Below are 21,822 nucleotides of genomic sequence, written 5' to 3'. Positions count from 1 at the left end.
TGACATTTTCAGTTTGTGTCCAGGTAAAAAGTCTGATGAGGAGGAAAAAAAAAAAAAAAAAAGGAAAAGAAAACGAAGGGCTGGTTGCTTTATTTGCCTTTTATTTTTCAGTGACAGTAGAACATTTATTAGATACTTACTCTATGCTAAGCAATATGATCAAAACTTTATATATGTCAACTAATCCCCTAGATTGATGATTATCCACTGAAATTAATTGTCTTATCTGAAATTACATATCCAGGAAATGCCAATGTTTTAGGGCCTGGGAAAGTCATGAAAGATTCTCGTGTCTCTGTTAGCTTATTTAGTTGATTCCTCCCTCCCCCAAATAAACAGTGACATGGAAGTTTAAAAATATCAAGAGAAGAGAGAAGCTAAGAGTTTTTTTGTATGTATGTACTTTGTTCTCTACTTAAAATGATGCTGAGTCATGTCCAGATATTTCCCAAATGATTTTGCTCTTTCCCAGTGAGACTTCTTTTGTTCATTTTTTGTCCCTACATTTTTGGGGACCAGATACCAGGCACAGAAGGTTTTCTCTGCAGCCAACATCCAGATTCTATGGGTACACCAAGTTATTACTTCAGAGGGACAGAAATAGTGGACAGTACTATCAGCTGACTACAACCCAGTGTTCTGGGGTGTTCCAGCTATGTGTGCTCCGTGGGCCCCATCTTTTCTGTTCTCCAGCAACAACACCGAAACAGGGAGAAAAGATAACTTCTGGACAATAGAACTCTCACAAGAATTTTGAAAACAGTTTATGTGCTGTTGGTTGAAATGTCATCATTCCTCTTCTCAAGGAAAGGGCACTCAGACATTACTGTGGCTTGTTGAATTGTCCAAGTTGTCTGATTTCTTCTTCAAGCAAGGAAGGAGAAGATAATCGCGTGTATTTTTCGTATCTTGTAACTTCTTAAGCCAATAGAGAGGAGTCTGATCAAGAATAGTCAGGTGAATCTTTCGACTAAATTAGCTGTTGGTTTTAACTGACCTGGCGGAGCAGGTAAATTTGGTCATAGTTGAGAAGCCCTACCCCAAGTTAGGTTTAGGGGGATAGCTCTTACTGGCCTATCTTTGTCTTTGTCAGTTTGGGGTGCTGTTAACCAAGTACCACAGACTGAGGGGCTTAAACAACAGAAATGTATTTCTTACGCTTCTGGAGGCTGGAGGTCTGAGATCAAGGTGCCGGGAGGTCGTGTTTCTAGCGAGATCCTTTTGTGGGGGGCAGATTGCTGCCTTGTTTGTGTCCTCGTGTAGCCGAGAGTAGACAGGGGAAGCAAGCTCTCTCGTGACTTGTAGGAGGGCGCTAACCCCATCACGAAGGCCTCCTCCTCCTCACCTCTTCGATCCTGATGACTTTCCAAAGGAAAGTCCGTCCAAAGGATGGATCCTAATGCATCCATCACCTCGGGGGTGGGTTTCAACATATGCATTTTGGAGCGACGCGAACATTCAGTCGTACCACCTTCTCTGCATTTCAAGAATAGTATGTCAAGTGCTGCGATGATGCCAAGTGGGGAGCTGGAAGGCAACCCCCGGGTTGAGCCTCCGGGGCCTGTACAGTTTACAGTCCTCGCCCGGCTCGGCTTCTTCTCCCCCATCTCTCACTCATGGTCCTGCCTCCTCCTTTAAGGAAAAGACCAGCACCTTCAAACTGGGTTTTCTGTGTTCTTCCCATCAGCCCCGGGCTGCTATTATTTAGCTGTTTGTGCTACGTTGCCTTGCTTTATTCACAAAGGGACATGTTCCTGTTTTGCTTCTCTTTGATCCTCTCTGTACTTTTTCTTCTGAAGACCCCATTTTCCCGGCCCTTCTTCCTGCCCGTGGCTGTGGTGTTTGAACTCTGTGTCTCAGGGAAGCATACTGGGAAGACACATCCCTCGCTGCTGCCTCAGGATGTGCTTCCGTGGGTCTTGCTGTGGAGCCTGGGAATTGGGTTTTAACAATATCCCGGGAGCTTCTGATGTTGGTGGTCCAGCGACCACGCTTTGAGAAACACGGACTCATGGAAGAAAACAAATAGTCCCCTCACTTAAAGTCATAAAAACCAGATGGATTAAAAAAACAAACAACCATCCCCCCAAACATAAAGAGAATCTTCTTCTTAGAGAGTCAATGGGCAAAGTAGGCCAACTTGTTTTTCTTTGCATGAAATGCTCAGTTGATTTTTTTTCTGTTGGGGATGGACCCTCAAAAGGGAAAGATTCCCTAAGAACAGATTTCGCTATGCCGATGACAGGAATTTTAAAGGCACCTTCTGCACTGGAAAAGTGCTGTTGTTTCTAGAAGTCTGCTACCTTTGCCTTTACCATTGCTGTGGCTACCTTGTACAAAAGGAAAATAAAATGTTGCCAACTGAAAATAAAAATCTGTCAAATGAACTAATCGATTCCTTTTGGTTGGCTGTTTTGACATCAGGCGCAAACAGCTTTAAGGTTTAACTGTAGTAATACATTTATTATATGCTGTGGAGTTTGCTTACATTGGGGGCTGAGTGGGCCTTTTGTTAATATTGGCTTTCAATTTTCACTATTCTGATTTCTGATATTGTCGCTAGGGGGGAATTATCTTTTGCAGAGGCTGAGACATGTTTTCCTTTTAATTATAGCCATTGGCTATTGGATTTTTAGGCTCAGCAATTATGTTTCTGCTCAGCAGGGTTTGAGGAGACAGAGAGAGAGAGAAATCTCCCAATAGAAAATATCTTGAGACCAAATTTATCCTCTAAAGGCTAGAAACATAAAATATCTGAAAATTTTAGATCAGTCGATGTGAAAGATATCCAACAAAGTGGACACAGAGAGAACCATCTGGCTTAGGGATGGTTTTTATCCTTAAGAGGTAAGCTTGTCAACGAGCTTCCTGAACCTCCTATGGGTAAAGCCAAGTGTTTATGATCTCAGGAATAGTCACTAATGTTTCTGTGACAGCCTATAATTAGGCTTCTCTCACTTTCTTCTATTCTAGGTATAGGTTTAATCAGTCGGCTTTTTAGAAGAAACCTCTAAATCTGGCTTTGGAAAGTTCTTTGTCTTCTGTTTCATAAATATAGCTCTCTTGACAACAAGCATACTAAAGGTTTTTTTTTCCCCCCCTAGTCATGTGTTGGCCAGTTCTGGTCATAATCAACCATCCTCAATGACTTATTTCAGTAAAATATTTTTGTCATAGAAGAAAGGATTTTTGAAGTCAATTATCTGAAGTAAATAAACATACCCATATTTATATTTTTACTTTTTTTTAAAGAGACATTTTTAGTCTGGAAATGCCCTGGATTCAGCTTTATAACCGTATAATTTTGGTTAGTTCCACATAAAGAAGGGGACAATTTCTCATTGTTCTTTAATAATATCTATAGTTCCTTTAATTCAGAATGTTCTCAATGCAACTTCTTAATCACTTTGTTAGATTCAGTATTTCCAGGACATCTATTGTGGCCTTTTCTGTGTGTGTGTGTGTGTGTGTGTGTGTGTGTGTGTGTGTGTGGTTCTACATAGGTCATTTGTTGAACCTGCTGTTCGTGACACAAATACAGGTGAGGCAACGACATGCTTCTCTTACCCTCCCTCGTGGCTTGGGAGAACTCCTTAATACAATTACCTATCTCTGCAATAAGTATATTATGAACCTGGAAATGGCTTTTCATTTTGCATTAGTAACAATCTCATGCAGAAATTTACCCTTATCATCTTTGTGATGCAATTTGAATAAAATACTTAGCTGGTAAAATACGGGCTTTTGTTTGTCCGGTAAGTATGGACATGGATGGACATGGATGGACAGTTTTGTTATTGGGAGAGATTGGTTTTATAGTCCTAAAACATGAGTTGCCATTGGTTTTCAAACGCATCGTTCAAACGTTGGAATGGAGGGAATCTTAGCCAAAGGATGGCAGAGAATGTCGAAGGGGCAAGTGGGGGTATGGATGCCTGCCCTCCACAGCACTGTGCGCATTCCCCTTTTCATTCCTTGTTGTGAACCTAGAGAACAATTTGTCAGGTTGGAGAGAAGACTCCTCACAGTGTAATTTAATTCATATCAAACCCCATAGATGGTAGAGAAATAGTCTCAATGCCAAAATCATTAAAGGAAAATGTGCACCAGCCTCCATTACATTTTAGAGATGGTCTTTGCTGAATTCACAAAAGGATAACACTGAAAGGGGTGAGAACCTCAACATTAATGCTATTGTGCTTTAAATGGCCTTCCTTGAAACCAGATTTTGTTCCCCCGTGGATGATCCACTCCCTTTAGCACGAACCAGTCACGTGATTCGCAAATAGCCAACTTTACTGGTTTTCCTCTCCAATCCAGCTGACGTCAAACAATGACACGCTAGTAAGACATTAAGTAGCCTCACTCAGAGCGCTCTCCCAGAGGCAGTTGGTACTTAACGGTTCTTTTGTTTGGTAGAATTCTAAAATTTACGGTAAAGGTGGAATCGTGTTCTTGTGGCTCTGATGACTCTGAGGGGGTAGAATTATATAAGGAAAACATCAATTTTGTTCTGGGAACTCTGGTACTAATATCTTCTCAACAGTCACTAGTATTTTCTTAAATTTAAAATTACATGGTTTTATTTAACAGAAAGTTTACAGAGAGGATTTTGAGAAGGAGATTAAAGGAAGGTCATCACTCGATTTAGACAAGACTCCAGAATTTTTACATGTTAAGTACATCACCAACCTTCTGAAAGAGGTATGATCTTGCGATTTACTATTAAATATTGTGATAGAAAGCTAAAGAAAGAACCCAGGAAGTATTTCCCCGACAGTTCTCTACTGTTTAAGATGTTAATCCGTTCCCCCACTCTCACTTTAACCTTTGTTAGTAGAGTTTTTCATTTTCATTAGAAACAGGAAAGTGTGTGTTAATATTTCCACTTCAAGTTGGGGGGAAAACTCACCCAGATTTCCTGGAAAAAACTTGAAAAATATTCTGATTTTGTGTTTGGTTATATCTCGGAAGATCTATAAACAGTTGGTTTTTTTCTGCAGCACCCCTGTAGCATTCTCATGACATCTGATAGCAGAAATGAGATGCTCCAAGGTGAAGGTCTGAATAAACGGCACATTATTTATGAGTGGATTGTGTTCTCAGGGGGACAAATATTTAGCATATAGACCATAGGAACTCGTGTTGATTTTTCATTTTACTCTCAGCAGGATTCTCCCCATCCCCTAACTTCGTGCATTTTGGCTCACAATTAATGGATTACCTTTGTTGAACATTAAGGTCTTTGAACCTAACAATTAAAAATATCATGCTCCTAGTCCATCCGTTTAAAAATTTATTTTTGTTTTTGTTTATTAATGCCTGAAAAGTAACTTGGAGCTCTTCCAACTCCCTGCTTAAATAGATTCTCCTTAGGGGCGCCTGGGTGGCTCAGTTGGTTAAGCATCCGACTTCGGCTCAGCCAGGTCATGATCTCACCATCTTTGGGTTCGAGCCCCCATCTGGCTCTGTGCTGACAGCTCAGAGCCTGGATGGAGTCTGCTTCCGATTCTGTGTCTCCCTCTCTCTCTGCCACTCCCCCACTTGTGCTCTGTCTCTCTCTCTCTCTTTCAAAAAATTTTTTTTTTAATAGATTCTTTTCACATTAAGGGGAAGTATTAGAAACCTCCATTTCACCCTGAATTTTGAACTGAAGAAACTATTCCTGAAAGAAATATCTTAAACCGGTGAAATAAATTCAAGTACAATTACCTACATGAACTTCCTTAATAACTGACTGCCAGTTGGCCTTTACCATTGAACTGCTTTTAGAAATTTAATGTGCTTCACTGTTGCGATGTATGTGGGACTGAAATAGGTGTATAATTTATGGAAGAGTGCTTGTGCTATCCTACCTTTTCTCACTGCCAGTTCTATAAAATTTTTTGAAGTTGAAGGCTAATCAAATGGCAACTTCCTACTATTATTGTCTTCCATTTAAAAAATATGCACTATTTATATGAAATTTTGAAAAGGAAATCTTTTTCGCATTTATATACAAATGACAGTGTAAGGTCTATTTTAAGGTCCATAAATGACTTTAATGTACATGCCATTGACTTTCTCTTTCATTTCTCTTTTTGAATGAGTCTTCTTTTAGGTTTATTGATTCAGAACGTATGCATCAGGATAGGAAATGGCCCAGAAGATGATGATTAAAAAATCTTCTAATTCAGTTCTTTTAAAAGGACTCTCAGTAGCTTAATGAAATTGTAACTTTTCTAAGTATAAGCACTTAGCTTTAAATTGTCTTTGCAGTTTTTACTTTATTATGGTTTTTACATTTATGCTGCCATTCAGAATGTTCAAAATATTGTTTCATACTTCATTTCATTCTCCCAATTGCCTTAGACATTGGTGGAAAAAGTATTTTTATTTTCATTTTGCCTGTGTGTGTGGAATCAAGGCTCAGTTACTTAAAGTCTTTTGGAGGTCACATGACCAAATAAGCGAAGCACTCTGACTTTCATCCAGATCATTGGACTCCAGAGCTCTTTCCAAAATTACATTCGGGTCATTACAATGTCTTGTAGGCTATTAGTTAAGCAGAGGACTAGCTAATTTAATTATGCTGGACAAGGAGAAAATAACATCAAATAAACCCTAGAATTAACTGGAACATGACTTCTTATTATTAGAGGAAGCCTCATCTTTTATCTGCCAAGTTGGTCATAAGTGCGACTTAGTTGAATTGGATCAAGATATATATTGTTTTCATAATGCACTCAGTAGGAAAAAAAAAGAAATTCATTAGCAGAAAAAAAAACCCAAGTTATATATAAATATTAGTAAAGACATTTGGATCTACTTAAAATATAATGTTAAAATAGATGACACTCAAACTATGTATTATCAATCTGTAGGAAATTATTTGGTTTTATGAATCTGAATAAAGTGGGTTTTTTTTTTTAAACTTTGGCTACATCAGTCCTTTTGATTTTGTAATTTTCAATTCTTTTTCAACTGTGATCTGTTGGTGGTTCATATTTTATAGACAGCTTTCAAAGAAATACTTCAAATAATTAATAAGAAGCATCCATTCCTAAGACCTTCCTCACCACTTAAAAGGGAGACATCTTTTTAAAATATGGCACCAATATGGTACCAAAATATATTGGAAGAAAGGGTGAAAGGGAAATTACTGATAATACTGGAAGCCACCCTAAACATGACTAAAAGAGAAAATGAAGTCTCTGTGGGAAATAAGGAGCGTAAATACTCAAGAGTCTGATTCATTCCCTCTAGAAATATTTTCTCCTTTCTGTGATCTCTAGAAAACATGAGAAACGGTTTATCAGTTAAAGAGTGTCCCAGGAAGTGTTGAACTGTAATGTTCTTGTCTCATAGAAGGAATATAAAAAAGATTTGGAAAATGAAATAAGAGGGAAAGGAATGGAACTTAACTCAGACGTTCTTGACATTCAGCGAGCAAAACGCGCATCTGAAATGGCAAGTGAGGTGAGTATATTTATTCACCAGCTGAGAATGCAGGGATTTCTCAGCTGATTTCCTTGTCTGTAAATCTTTCTCCAAGATTATAGACAGTCCACAACTTCTGTGTATGAGATGAATACGAGTAGCTATGTCCTAGTTGTCATTTCCCAGTCGATGAACTGAAAAAAAACAAAGTATGTTCACCATCTCCTTTCCACGTGGCATGAGAACCATGACCGTTTCCCCACTGTAGAGAAATATACATAAATCAGACTAAATAAGAAGCCCGACTACTTTTTTGAGATTTAACTTGATCTTTTAAGTAAGTGAAAGGCAGAAGGTTGGGGACGGGCGTTGTGTTCCATCAAAAATTGCAGTACAGTTCACGAGCTCTCCTGCTCCCAGCCCAGCGGAGCCCTCCAGCCCTTACCCCAGCTGCTGGGTGAGCCCACAGCAACCTCTTTGGGAAATGAAATCTGTTGCTTACTTGGCATGGAACTTGTAGGAAGGAATGGAATGTTCCTGAAGCACTCAGTGCTTTCTTTCATCCTCGTGGTATGTTACTTTGGTGTCGGGTAATGGCACTGTGCACGGAGGAGAGTCTAACTGAATTGAGCAGTGAGAAATTTAAAGTTGTGTCCCCGGATGTTGGTAACCTGTGATGGTGGTGATGAGGGTGACCCCATTCGTCAGGCTGCAAATGATAGGAGCCCAACTCAAACCCGGTTAAGCAACCAAGGGAATGTTTTGGCTTATGAATAGCGAAGTTCAAGGTCAAGTCTCCTTCAGGTTGGAATTCAAATGATGTCTCTCTTCCCTCATCTCTCAGTTCTGTTATCTTCTCTATTGCTTCAACCTCGGGAGGCTGCCTCCAAGTGATGGCCCCTCCTCACAGTAGGGTGACTCACCTCTGTGCCAGCAATCTCAGTGGGAAGTGAGCACCTGTTTCTTATAGTGACAGTGAAGGTCCTAGGATTGAATCTCATTGGATCCACTTGTATCCTGTGCCCACACCCATCCGTCCTAATCATTGTATCTGGAGCCAGAGGAGTGTAATGTGCGGATGATCTGGTATGGTTCTCATGGTCACTCATTTGTTTAGTTAACTTCTTTGGTAGTTTAGTCGTATCATATTTTAATATAAAAGATTCAAAATTTTTATGTGTTTTTAAAAAATGTATACTCATCGTTGGCCATATTCATGTTCTTTAAATAAACTAAAGAAAGCACTATGATGTCTTTGGCTAATACTGTCATCACACATTCTGAAATTAGTAATTCTGTACAGATTTTTCTGTTATGGTGACATGTGCAGTCCACATTCAGATGTAGAGCTTGTAATCACTTGTCCGTAATGCTCGGAAAACTCGTTTTAGACTCTCAATGGCGGAGTCCATCCCCATACAGTTGAATGGCATGATGGCAGAAGGAACAGCAATAAATGAGCCTTAGCATATGAAAATAGGAGTAAAAGACCAAAAGAAGCTATCAGTTATTGAACACTTATTCTGCCCTGGACTCTATGCTATATGCTCTCTCACTGATCCTCACATGGATCCTGTATGCAGGAATTATTACGCCCATTTTGCAGATGAGTAAACCAGAAATGTTAAACATTCCTTGTGTCACACCGCAGTTGAGAGCTCTGGCCTCAAAGCCAGCCTTCTTTCTCTAGCATCAACTCTCTTAAACCTACTTCTCTATCCTCCAGCCCTTCAGACCGTTGTCAGTGAAAATTCTCACCATGTATGGTAACAACCTTCAGAGCGTCCTATACTCTTCTTCAGTGAGAATAGTGATACAGTTCTAAGCAGCTCAGAAAATTCAGCCATCTTTTGGTATCATTGATTATAGATAGTATGTTTATCCCCAGAGTGTATGAATATTATGAAATGTAGCCTTTTTTTTCTTTTTCTTTTCTTTTCTTTCTTTTTTTTTTTTTTTTTTTTTTGCAGAAAGAATACAAGAAAGACCTGGAGTCAAAAATTAAAGGGAGGGGGATGCACATTGGCACTGACACCCTTGAAATACAACATGCCAAGAAAGCTTCAGAGATAGCTAGTCAGGTTAGTGGAGCAAATGGTGCAGATGCCTTAAAACCTGTATTTTGGAATTGAACAAATCGTATTAACAACCTGATTAACACATGGAATTTCCCAAAGCTTTGTGACTAGTGTAGAAGTTTGGAATGGAAACCATTCCAAATCATCATGCTTGTTTGAAAATTTACAGTTTCTGCTTTACTCATTTCCTTTAAATATATCAAAGAAAACTTGGGGGGAAGTCATGTTAATAGAACACACACACACACACACACACACACACACACCTTCTTACCTTATTCTTGTAATACAACAAATTTCACATTCGTCTAGGCTACAATAAATGTTTTCATACTATGTTTGTTTTATTTTAAAGGATAGGTCACGTGCTGCCTGGTATATCTGTGTTTCCAACTCTCTGAACAGAACTTGAAAAATCACATATTGAGACTCCAACATGAAAGCGATAACCATTTCTGCATGGTTTGGTTGCACATTCTTGAAATAATCCCTGTTGACCTCATCACCGTGCCTGAAATTCTTGCAGGGCTAGCATTTTGTATGAAAGTATTTTGTATTCAAGTATTCTATATCATGAATGACCACCTTCATTCATTTAGTATTTTCCTCTTCATGTAATACATGTAACGACAGGATTTTAATTTAGAAGTTTTGGCTTAGATGCTATGATATGATAGATAACAGATAACACAGTGCAGGAGTCAGACCATATGTGTATTTTTTGGAAGGAAATACCTCAGAATCAGTTCCATACCTCTTGAACTCCTCCAGCAATTTTTTTTAATTTTATTTTTTTATTTTAGGATGGAATTTTATTTTTTTCTTAACTATTTTTTTAATATGAAATTCATTGTCAAATTGGTTTCCATACAACACCCAGTGCTCATCCCAACAGGTGCCCTCCTTAATGCCCATCACCCACCCTCCCCTCCCTCCCACCCCCCATCAACCCTCAGATTGTTCTCAGTGTTCAAGATTCTCCTATGGTTTGGCTCCCTCCCTCTCTAACTTTTCCAGCAATTTTGAGACTGCGAGGGTGTCACTGGAGGGGGTGCCTGGGTGGCTCAGTTAACTGAGTGTGCAACTCTTGGTTTTGGCAGAGGTCATGATCCCAGGGCCGTGAGATCGAGCCCTGTGTTGGGCTCCATGCGATTCTCTCTCTCTCTCTCTCTCTCTCTCTCTCTCTCTCTCTCTGTCACTCTCCCCGACTCGCACAATAAATAAATAAGTCAGTCACTGGAGCAGAGAGTATTTGGAAAGAGGTGATTTTGTGAGAAGCATTTATAAAGAGAATATTGGGGTGCACGTTAAGGCATGCTGCTCACTTACCTCAAGGCTGAGCAGGGGGGTGGGAGGCAGGGCGGGTTCAGTGGAACTACCCTGAGAGCTGTAATGTGACCCTTGCAGTGACCCCAGGAAGAGCTGGCTCAGGATTGACTCCTCTCGGGAAATCTGGAGGGTAGGAGGCAGCCACTGATTAACTGCCAGGTGCTGCATGCCCAGGGTTAGGGACTGGCCAGGGGGATGGGATGATTCTAACTGGTCTAGACAAAGCATCTGGGGATGGCGTAAGATGCTTGACCAACAGGGGTTTCATTTAGAACTGGTGGAGTTGGGGGACTGCATGCCAAACAGGCGCTTGCAAATCTTTCACTAGACCTCTCCTTCCATTCTTCTCCTGAGACATTGCCATTGTTGCAAATTTGCCGTAGAACCTTCCAGATCTATTTTTATGTGTAATAAAATAAACATACACGAGGCACAAATGGACTTAAAAATCCGTAAATACCATGTGTTTTGATCTGTGCTTTGTTTTTCTCACTTCGTATCATGGACCCTTTTCCGTGTTACTTCATATAGTTCTACCTCATTCTTTAAAAAAAAATTTTTTTTTAACATTTATTTATTTTTGAGACAGAGAGAGACAGAGCATGAACGGGGGAGGGTCAGAGAGAGAGGGAGACACAGAATCCGAAACAGGCTCCAGGCTCTGAGCAGTCAGCACAGAGCCCGACGCGGGGCTCGAACTCACATACCGCGAGATCGTGACCTGAGCCGAAGTCGGACACCCAACCGACTGAGCCACCCAGGCGCCCCTAGTTCTACCTCATTCTTACAGGAGGATTAAGTGTTTCATAACATGGATGTGAATATGCAACCATTTACCTTTCGATGTGTCACAGGCATCGCCACATGTAAACGGCACGTGAAGTGTACTAACATGCTCTCGATATCATGTGCCAAAACCAGAACCCTTAATTTTCCCCCAGATCTGCTTTCCTTTTCCACTCCCTTCTCAGCAAATGGCATCAGTGAGGTCTCAGAAGCCACTGAGATTCCTTTTGTCGGCAACTTTATTGACTCCACCCCCAACATGGTTTCTAAATCCATCCACTTTGCTCTGCCCTAGTCCAAGCTCTGTCTTGTCACTCATTTCGTAGATTTAATCGTACTTTTTAGTGGTGGCTTCCTTGGGCCACGTAATTAACTACCAAGAAACTACCAAATCACTACTTACAATTCTCTGAAATTTGTCTCTTTATTAGGAGAGGGCAATATCCAATTCAAGGTACTGGATTGGGGTAAGGGGGTTGGGAGTGAGGGATTCGAGGCTGGAGAAGAGGATTCAAAATCATCCTCATGGGCCTGAGAATTGAAACCAAAAGAAAGCATCCTTGCCCTAGAGAAAACAATGTGGAAAGAACATAAATTTGCGATTTTACATTTTTACCTAAGACAGGTTTCTAAGACATACTCCTTTTATGCCATGTTAGAATGTCATGTCTTTCCTTCTAATGATATAGATTTGTTTTACTCAACCATATGCTGCTTTCAATTTCTCTGTGTACCTTAGGGCTGGATGCTAGTTATTGAGAAGAGGGGGGAGAAAGGCCTGGGGGGGTCAGCTGTCCTATGATTGCCCATACATCAGGGTTGTGGTGATGTTATTATCTTTGCCATCCAAAGATCTCATTTGTGTGTAATCATAGCCATGTCCCATTTTACCCAATTGACAGGCTTTCACATTCATTTCAGCCAAACTTTGGGACTTTTCTGTAGTTCAAGGTTTAATTTTTCAAAGAAATGAATGATGTATATATTGCTACATGAATGACTCCCAATAGTTAAACCCTCCAATACCTATGGAATTGACCATAGGACTTCCTTTAGCCAAGAGGACATTAGCAAACATGACTCAGACAGAGCCTCTAAAAGCTCTTGTGCACGGGGCTTGCCTTTTGGAATAAAGGTGCTGTCATGTTGTTTTAAGCCTTCTAAGTTTTAGAGTGTTTTATTGTGCATTAATACAGAAATGATGTCACTAGTGTCCTATGTAGTCTATGTGCTTTAGAACGCTTTTAGATTTGAATATTCATATTGCAAAATTAAGTGACATACTTCTACCCTGGGACCGTGGTGGCTGTGTATGATCAGTGCCTCAGTTTCTTTTTTAAAAAAATGTAAATGTTTATTTATTTATTTAGAGAGAGAGAGAAGGAGATTGTGAGTGGAAAGGGGCAGAGAGAGAGAGAGAGAGAGAGAGAGAGAGAGAGAGAATCCTAACCAAGCTCTGTACTTCTAATGCAGAGCCTAATGTGGGGCTCGAATTCACGAAACCATCAGATCATGCATGACCTGAGCTGAAACCAAGAGATGGAAACTCAACCAAATGAGCCTCCCAGGCACCCCGGTTCCTCACTTTCTACATACGTTATCCTTCAAATGAAGTGCTTTGTTTCAGGGCCTTAAAGAGGCTTACTGAAAATGGGGGGCTTTTTATAGACATACTGATAATGACTTTTGTGATCTTGCAAGTTAAATAGTATTACTTAAACTGTATTCAGAAAAGTGAAGTTGAGGCTCTGAGTCAGTGAAAATAGGCCAAGTTATAAATAGAAGATAGGGCAAAATATAATATTTCTCTGCGATTGAGATCTTTGTTTATACCTTTTAAAATTTAGGATATGACAAATAAGCAAGCCAACATTTACTCTATACAGGGAATGTACAAATCTCGATTATGGCACATCTACAGTATGTCAACATAATAGGAAATAACTGTTTCAGAAGAAATTTAATTAGATACAGTCAATCGTTTTCTTTGAACAAAATTTTTCATTGAAGAATACATACGTACAGAAAAGTGTACAACTTGTGTACATCTTGCTCTATTTTTTATGATGAGTTTTCAAAAGTGACAAGTCTCTGAGCCATGTTGTGTCTGTGTAATTATGACTGTTTTGTGAGTAACACATAATTCAGTTTAAGCGGCTCAGATAATTTATTGTTCTTAGAACCAAACAGTAGAGGAAGCCCTAGGCACGGCTTGATCTGGAGCCCAGACCATGTGATTCGGTTTCAGTTTCTATTTTCGGGTCTCAGGCGGGCTTTCTTCTGTTTGCAAAGAGGCTTTTCGCGGCTCCTGGGGTCCCCTTCTTCTCCATCCATGTCTAGAAGAAGACAAACTTCTTGATATCTTGTGTAGTAAAAGAATCACCCTTATCCCTGGAGCAGTCACGAAGCACCAGGGATGGGGTCTAATGATTTATGTAAGCCCAAGAGGACCCTCAGACTTAGGCCAGTCTCACCCAACTGCATTGGGGGAGCAGTGAGTTGCCTGTTGGCCAGTCAGGGAGCTAATGGGGGAGGGGTGGGGGAAAGAGGGACTGGATTCCAGAAAAGCAACCAACAATGACTCACTACAGAGCAAAAAGTGACAGTGTTACAATCACGTTTTATTGATATTCATCAGATGAATTATATATTAACCAATAATTGATCAATTTGATCATATTGAAATATAAAAACTTTCCCCTTGGCTGTGTTCTCTCTCCTAATTCAGGTTAGTAGAAAACAGCCTTCTGATTACTTGTGAATAAGTCACTCCAAGCCATGTTCCTCCCACAAGTTAAAACTCTTCCTAGTTTTGTAGAAATAAAAGAAGTAAGAGTCAAAAGCCATGATCCTGATGTCAAAATGACATCACAGTTTTCAACGGTTTTTCAAATTCACGTGGAGCCCTCACTGCGTGTTTTATTTTCTCCAGAAAGACTATAAGAGAGATCTGGAAACTGAAATAAAAGGGAAGGGCATGCAGGTGGGCACAGACACTCCTGATATCCAGAGAGCTAAGAAGGCATCCGAAATGGCCAGCCAGGTAAGAAACAGATGGGGATACAAGGTTGACATCAGACACAGTGAGTTGTGTGTAGAAAAAGCGTAAATGGCGTCTTCACACGTGTGGCTTTGACAGTCAAACACGCAAATATCTGCATTACGATGGAAGGTTAAGCAAAGCTCTGAAGATTATTTTCTGTTCTTTTAGAAAGAATATAAGAAAGACTTGGAAAATGAAATTAAAGGGAAAGGGATGCAAATAAGCATGGACATCCCGGACATGCTTCGAGCCAAGAGGGCATCGGAGATCTATAGCCAGGTTGGTAGGAATGCGTTCTGCTGATATTCAATCACCATATGCTTCGTGTGTCTCTAAGATTGATATCTTTTGAGGGCATTGTATTCAAAGTCAGTGCACTCTATTATAAAGGAGCTGTTGGCCAAACTTGATTAATCTCACTAACAAAAGGGACAAGTGCTGTACATTCAATTCAGTGGATGTTACTGAGTGTCCGGGCTCCCCTGTTTGAGTCCAACGACATTTTGATCTTTTTATTTTTATTTTTTGACTCTGCACACTTGAATCCAGTGCTCACATTGCAGAAAATGATTACAAAATGAGTTTGTCTTTTAACCGTTTCATAATGCATATTATCCTTAAAACAATCAGCTCCAACTAAGAGTGACTAAAACCACACAAGGTGGAAGGTGAAATAGAATATTAACTAAAAATTAAGAGAAGAACTGTTTTCTTGGTAAGATTTAATTTACCAAGTGTACCTACCTGTCACATGTCCTCTAGAAAACCCTTTAGAAGAAAAAAAAAAAAAACTCTCATAGAAAAGCTGGATATGAATATGACCACAAAAGACTATATGCAATGGAAGAAGAAGTTCTTGATAAAATCTGATCCGGGCAAAAAATTCATTAGTGAATATTGTCTTTGCTATCCAATGTACAAGGAAAAGAGTGCATCCCAATGGAAAAAAAAATAATAAAAGGGGAATGAAAAATTAAAAGGGTTATGGAAAACTGACCAAGGAATTACATTTGATTAACGGGATTTATGAAGAAGATACTTTTCAACAAAATCTGACCAAATTTGTTAACATTCCAGTTAAAACGTAAGCAGTGGGTCCAAACACCTGCTGGTGCAAAAGGGGGTGTCCTGATGGCCGTCAAATGCCAGAGGACTTGTGTGCTTCGCGGCCTCCTCAGATGATACAGCTGTTGGATGGTCCTGAAGTGCGTGTTCGTCTGTCCTCAATGTCTCATGCTGGCACATGAACTTGTAGAAGTTGGCTATATCGGCTGACTAAACTTAGAAGTAAATACGTCAAATAGGCAAATGGCCATTGGGATCAGTGGAGGAAATTTACTGTGTCTAGAATGCCAATCTCATTCATTCATTCAGAAAATACTTTCATTTACATGCAAAACTAGACCTGGTTTTGCCTTTGGGGAACTGCAGACTAATCTAATAATCAATAATCATGCAAATATTACAAAGCGTGATGTATGCCACCAGGAAGTAAGGCATCAGGGGTAAAGGCTTTCCATAGGAAGTGACACCTGAACCATCAGAATTCCTGCTTTAACTTGATAGCATTGCTTTTGTGTATGTGTGACAGAAGGATACATCTAACTTCAAGGAGTTTTAATTATTTAGGATACAGTTGTAATGATGCTGTGCTGAGTCTCAATAATAATTACCTTTCTTCACAAGCCGCAGCATGCCATCATGGCTAACTTCGCTGGCTCTAGACCCAGAGTGCCTGGGTTCAAATCCTTGCTCTGACACTCCTTAGCTCGTGTCTCAGTTTCCCCATCTGTAAGGGGAGACAGTGATAGTATCTGCTTGTGGGGTTGATTCGGTGTGTTAATGAGGGTCTCGAACCAAACCTGCAATGTAAAAATGCTGGTACTCAGAGAAGGTATTGGGGCTCTCAGTAGTAATACATTTACCAGACAGAAGAACTGAGATTTTTATCTCAACTACAGAAATGCTAGTACCTTTCCATTATACAAATGTCTCTTTTTCTGAAGTAGGAAGCAAAAAGCATAAATCCAGAAGCGTGAGACATAGCGGGTGGAGAGAGCCAGCTTACTTGCAGGAGCTCTCAGGGCTCCTTTGAACAGGGACAGGGCTGCTCATCAAAGAGTAGGTTTCTTCTGTGTTCTCGTCACCAATTCCAATGCATGTATGTGGAGGCTTCCCCACCCCGACGGCCAGTTCTCAGGCACCAGTCGGGTATGGGAGAATTCAGCTCATCTCTGACACCATCTACTGGAAGACAGCACCAAGTTCCATAGGTTGAGGGTTCAGTCCTACGGGACTGTCCCCCTCCCCTCTTCAGATACTAGTTGCGAGCTGTCTGTCACCTGTGCTTTTGGCCAACAGGCTATAGACCAGAGGTTCCTGGGACCCCCCCCTCCTTGGGTCCGATTCATTTGCTAGGGCAGCTCACAGAACTCAGAAACATTTTACTGACTAGATCAGTGGGTCATTATAAAAAGTTATGACTCAGAACAGCCAGATGGAAGAGAGCATGGGGAAAGGTCGCAGAACTTCCAAGCCCCCTCCAGGTTCATTCACCATTTCCCCCAAATCTCCAAATGTTCACCAACCCGGAAGCTCTCTGAACCCTCTCCTTCTGGGTTTTTATGGAGGCTCCATTACATAGGGCATGACTGATGAACTCATTGGCAATTGGTGACGATTCAGCCTCCAGCCCCTCTCCCATCCCCAGAGGTTGGGGGTTGGGACTGAAAGGTCCAACCCTTTAATCACAAGTTTGGTTTCCTTGGCAACCAGTCCCATACTTCAGTGTGTCCAAATACCATTTCGTTAACATAGCAAGAGATACCTTCATCACTCTCACCACAAGAAATTCTGAGGGTATTAGGAGTTCTGTGCAAGAAATAGGGACAAAGACCATAGATATATCTTATTATAAATCACAATATCACAAGGTTCTAAACTTAGGAGTGACACAGAGGCCAAGCCCTCCAGAGGCCTTTGAATGGACTAGGGTGGGGACCATCGCCTGAGAAGAGGGGAGGCCACTTTTCTACTCTGTTTTCTTACTCTGTTTGCTTACTCCCTTGATTTTTGCTGTCACCTCAACAACTGCTTTGAATCAACATATATGGAAGAGGCATCATTTTCTTTCTATCTCTCATGCCTGTGGGCACACACAAACGCACACACAGTTTCAGATTCATGTTAGCTGTTTCTATTTCTAGAAAAAGTATAAAGACGAAGCAGAGAAGATGCTTTCTAACTATTCTTCAGTGGCAGATAGTCCTGAAATGCAGAGAATCAAGACAACTCAACAAAACATTAGTGCGGTGAGTAGTAATTCCCTGACAGTTGCCACCTTGAAATTTTGTTTCCGTTAGGAGGGCCTTTGTTCCTCATTGTCTGATTGTGGCATTGTTTGAATTTTCTGTCAAACATATTATCTTTACTTCTTTAACATAATAAGAGTACTTTTTTAAAGAACCAAATTCGGGGTGCCTGGGTGGCTCAGTCGGTTAAGCATCTGACTTTTGCTCAGATCATGATCTCGCAGTTTGTGAGTTCGAGCCCCGCATCGGGCTCTGTGCTGACAGCTCAGAGCCTGGAGCCTGCTTTGGATTCTGTGTCTCCCTCTCTCTTTGCCCCTCCCATGCTCACACTCTGTCTCTCAATAATAAGTAAACGTTAAAATAAAACATTTTTAAAGAACTAAAATTCAATCCAGTAAATTTAGAGATCTAATTGGTTTTATTCAATGATTCAGGAATCAGGAGGCATCCCATCTAACAAATAAATAGAGGATGATCAGTAGAGAGGTACAAAATGTAAGGCCTTTATAGGCCAAAGCTGCAGGACAAGGAAGTTATTAGCAAGAGAAAAGGCAGGATTGCTTCAGACAAGGTCACCTTCCCTAGGAAAAGGGTGGGGGTCTATCATGCAGATTACCTCTCTAGCGCTGATCAGGAAATTCCAGGCTGATTGGTTTAAAATTCTGCTCTTGGGAGAGGCTGAAACTGCAATTAGGTTAGGTATTAAGTCTTGATGGGGTTTAACATAAGTGACTCCATTTTGGGCCTCTTGTTTGTTCGTTAATAGTACCAAATGTTCTTACAAGGTATAATTTATCATGATTGTTTTGGAATTACAAATTCAAATCTTCTTCTTTGGTACAAGCAAGAGTTCTTTTTAACTGAAATTTAAAATTTTACTTAGGAAGGAGGTCTTAATCTTCTACACAGATTTTACTTCAAAGAAGAGAATAATCACATGAAGTGATTTTCTTGCAGGTCACTGATTTAAAATGATAATGTATTTAGGGATTTACTAGTTTGTAACCGATTCTTAAACTTTCATATTTTTTATTTTCAGGGATAAGAATTAAGGGACTGGGTCTACATTTAATGGATACATAAATTTGAATTATAAAATTATAAAAATTGACCAAACAGCCAATATTTTTATGTAGAACTAGCTCATTAGTCCTTTAGGAGTTAAACAAATGTCTCATCAAACTGTATATTGTGTTAAGTCTGAGGGCTTTTGGAATCTTTTCTACTTTGAAATAAATTGGCAAGCTCCAAACCTCAAGGTGTGCTAGACAGGTGCCTCTGGGGCTTTCAAAGCAGGTGTGCTAATAAATGGAAAAGTCTGGCTGGAAGGGAAGATCTGGGAAAAAAGCTGTTTCCACCCTTATCTCCTGTGATTCCATGGTATTCTAGATTTTTATCTTGTGGAGGAAAACATCTCTGGGGCCTACTCTCCTACCCCCACCAGGGCCTCCTGGATTACCTAGTCTCAACAGAGGGAGTGGTTCTGTCCTCACATGCTTTTCTTACAATTATTCTATTATTCTGTAAACATTTTTTTTGTTTTGCTTTGTCTTTTAAAATATTTATTTATTTATGAGACAGAGAAAGGCAGAATACGAGCGGGGGCGGGGGGTGGGCAGAGAAAGAGAGGGAGACACAGAATCCGAAGTAGGCTCCAGGTTCTGAGCTGTCAGCACAGAGCCCAACGCAGGGCTCGAACTCACGAACCATGAGATCATGACCTGAGCTGAAGTCAGACACTTATCCGATTGAGCCACCCAGGCACCCCAGTTTGCTTTGTCTTTGAAAGGGGTGGCTGTTGGTAGGAGTGGAGAGACATGTGGGAAGGTTAATGAATAAGTGGAAGACAAGGGAAACAGAATGAGGAAACTTTGATGTTGGTGACAGAACCAGTGTTTTCTTTGAAGAGAATGAAGGCATCTTTGTGTTTGGAGAGTAGCACTTGCTTAAAATTTCATGCTGTTTTTGAATTAAATGATGCTGCTTGGTAAGCTTTTATAATATGCACTTTGATTTTCCTCAAACACACATGTGACATATATTCATATTTAAAGCCGGGAACTCTAGTTTGCCAACTTACATCCTTAGACCAAATAATCTGCGGCCACCTAGGGTAGCATGCATGCTCTAGAACAAGTATGAGAGGGTTACTTGGGGAATACTATGCAATATGAAACCAGAATTGGGCATTTATTGTGATAATGGATTATTCAATTGATTGATATGACCTTGGTACTTGTAAATAGAGGCTGTATTCACGTTACTTGAGAACCTGAGACATCGTCTTTCTTTTACAAGAATCTAATCTAGGACTTGAATTCTAATACGCTTATAGTTATTCTTTCCTTCTCTTATAATTAAGGTATTTTATAAGAAAGAAGTAGGAGCTGGCACGGCCATAAAAGATACTCCAGAGACTGAACGAGTGAAGAAAAATCAGCAGAATATTAGTTCAGTAAGTTCTCCATAGCATTAATTATCCTTTCCAAAAGCAAACATCAGCTAGATAAATGTTTTCAGTTCTTTGCTAAACTGGCTGCTTTTCTTTTATTCTTCGCTTTGTTAAAATGCTGTTTCATCAAATATCAAAGGTCTCAGTTTCAGAAGGAAAACTGTAGCCTTGTTCCCCTTGAACCTAAAGCAGTGTTTCATCTTGATATATCATAGTGCACAAGAGATAGATCACTTTAATAGTCCAGTAATGAAATCTGGGATTAGATTTCATCTTTTGAACAGAATTTTAACTGTATTAAATTTTTCAGAGAAAAGATAAATTTCAGTACCTCTCCACAACTTGGAGGAAAGAAATTTTACCCTGTAGAATGATTAAAGGCCCTTAGCACATTGATTTGGTGGCTTAAGAGAAGGTTTCAAAGGCCCCGTTTGCCTTTTTCTTTTTCCAGCTCCCAGCCAAACAAAAACATGCACCTTCACCATGATTTGTAAAATAATTTACCCTCCAGTTACCTTTGAGCTTGGGGGGAAGGGTAGGGGAGGCAAGGAGCAAGTACTGTGATGGGTAAAAAACTTCTCCATTCAGTGCTTGACAATTTACAATGAATAATTGCTGCCTTTACCAACAACAATTCTTCCATGGATATTTAGTTTCTTGTTGAGGAAGTCATAAAGTTCTTCCCTGAAATCCCCTTCTTTTCTTTTCTTTTTTTTTTTTTTTTTCAGAGAGAGAGAGAGAGCGCCCATTTTCAGAGCATCTCAGTCAAATGCTCAGGGCTCCTGGGTGGCTCAGTCCTTTGGGTGTCTGACTCTTGATTTTGGCTCAGGTCATGATCCCAGGGTCTTGGGATCAAGCCCCATGTTGGGATTCGTGCTGGGCATGGAGACTGCTTGAGATTCTCTCTCTCTCTCTCTCTCTCTCTCTCTCTCTCTCTTCCTCTTCCTCTGCCCCTGTCCCTTGCTTGCACTCTCTCTCTCAAAACAAAATAAAAATAAAAATAAAGAGTCAGGTGCTCAACGAACTGAGCCACCCAGGCACCCCTGAAATCCCTTTCGTGACCTTTCTCTTCACCTTCGCTCTTAGACACAGAGCCTTTCGTTAACTAATTCAAGTAGGACTGGTCTGGTTAGACTTACATATCAGTCAAGACAGTATGTGGCATTCTAGAGTATGAGTATGCGTTGGCTTTTGCAGAGAAAAAATAGAAAAGGCAAGGTAATGCTGTATTAAATCATATTTCAAAAAAATCTGCAGAATACTAGTGCAGTAAAATTTCTGTAGTCTGAATGAAGCTAGCTCCTGAAGGAGGCTTACAGAGAAGACCTTACAATGAGGGTGTTCCCATCCACCATGGCGAGAGCCTGTGTCAGGCAATGCTGGGGTCCAGCTGGAGAAGTTTGT

The 21,822-nt window shown here is 40.3% G+C and overlaps 1 protein-coding gene across 14 annotated transcripts in view; it reads left to right on the top strand.

The window, feature by feature from the left end:
- The window catches only part of NEBL (nebulette), a 356,435-nt gene that overhangs the window by 294,530 nt on the left and 40,083 nt on the right, over positions 1-21,822 (top strand). For 10 of the 14 annotated variants that reach the window (XM_027073573.2, XM_027073571.2, XM_027073569.2 and 7 more), the window contains 7 exons: positions 4,594-4,704; positions 7,348-7,458; positions 9,390-9,500; positions 14,545-14,655; positions 14,824-14,934; positions 17,862-17,966; positions 20,329-20,421. The exons of 2 other annotated variants lie outside the window; for them this stretch is intronic. In XM_027073573.2, coding sequence (XP_026929374.2) covers positions 4,594-4,704; positions 7,348-7,458; positions 9,390-9,500; positions 14,545-14,655; positions 14,824-14,934; positions 17,862-17,966; positions 20,329-20,421 — 753 coding nt within the window. The remainder of the gene's footprint in view (positions 1-4,593; positions 4,705-7,347; positions 7,459-9,389; positions 9,501-14,544; positions 14,656-14,823; positions 14,935-17,861; positions 17,967-20,328; positions 20,422-21,822) is intronic. 2 more of the 14 variants (XM_027073568.2, XM_027073575.2) reach the window with 1 other exon arrangement.

The sequence above is a fragment of the Acinonyx jubatus genome, chromosome B4 (genome assembly GCF_027475565.1).
Source record: "Acinonyx jubatus isolate Ajub_Pintada_27869175 chromosome B4, VMU_Ajub_asm_v1.0, whole genome shotgun sequence".
Taxonomy (NCBI): domain Eukaryota; kingdom Metazoa; phylum Chordata; class Mammalia; order Carnivora; family Felidae; genus Acinonyx; species Acinonyx jubatus.
Note: the sequence above shows the minus strand (reverse complement) of the source record. Positions and strands in the feature narration are given on the sequence as shown.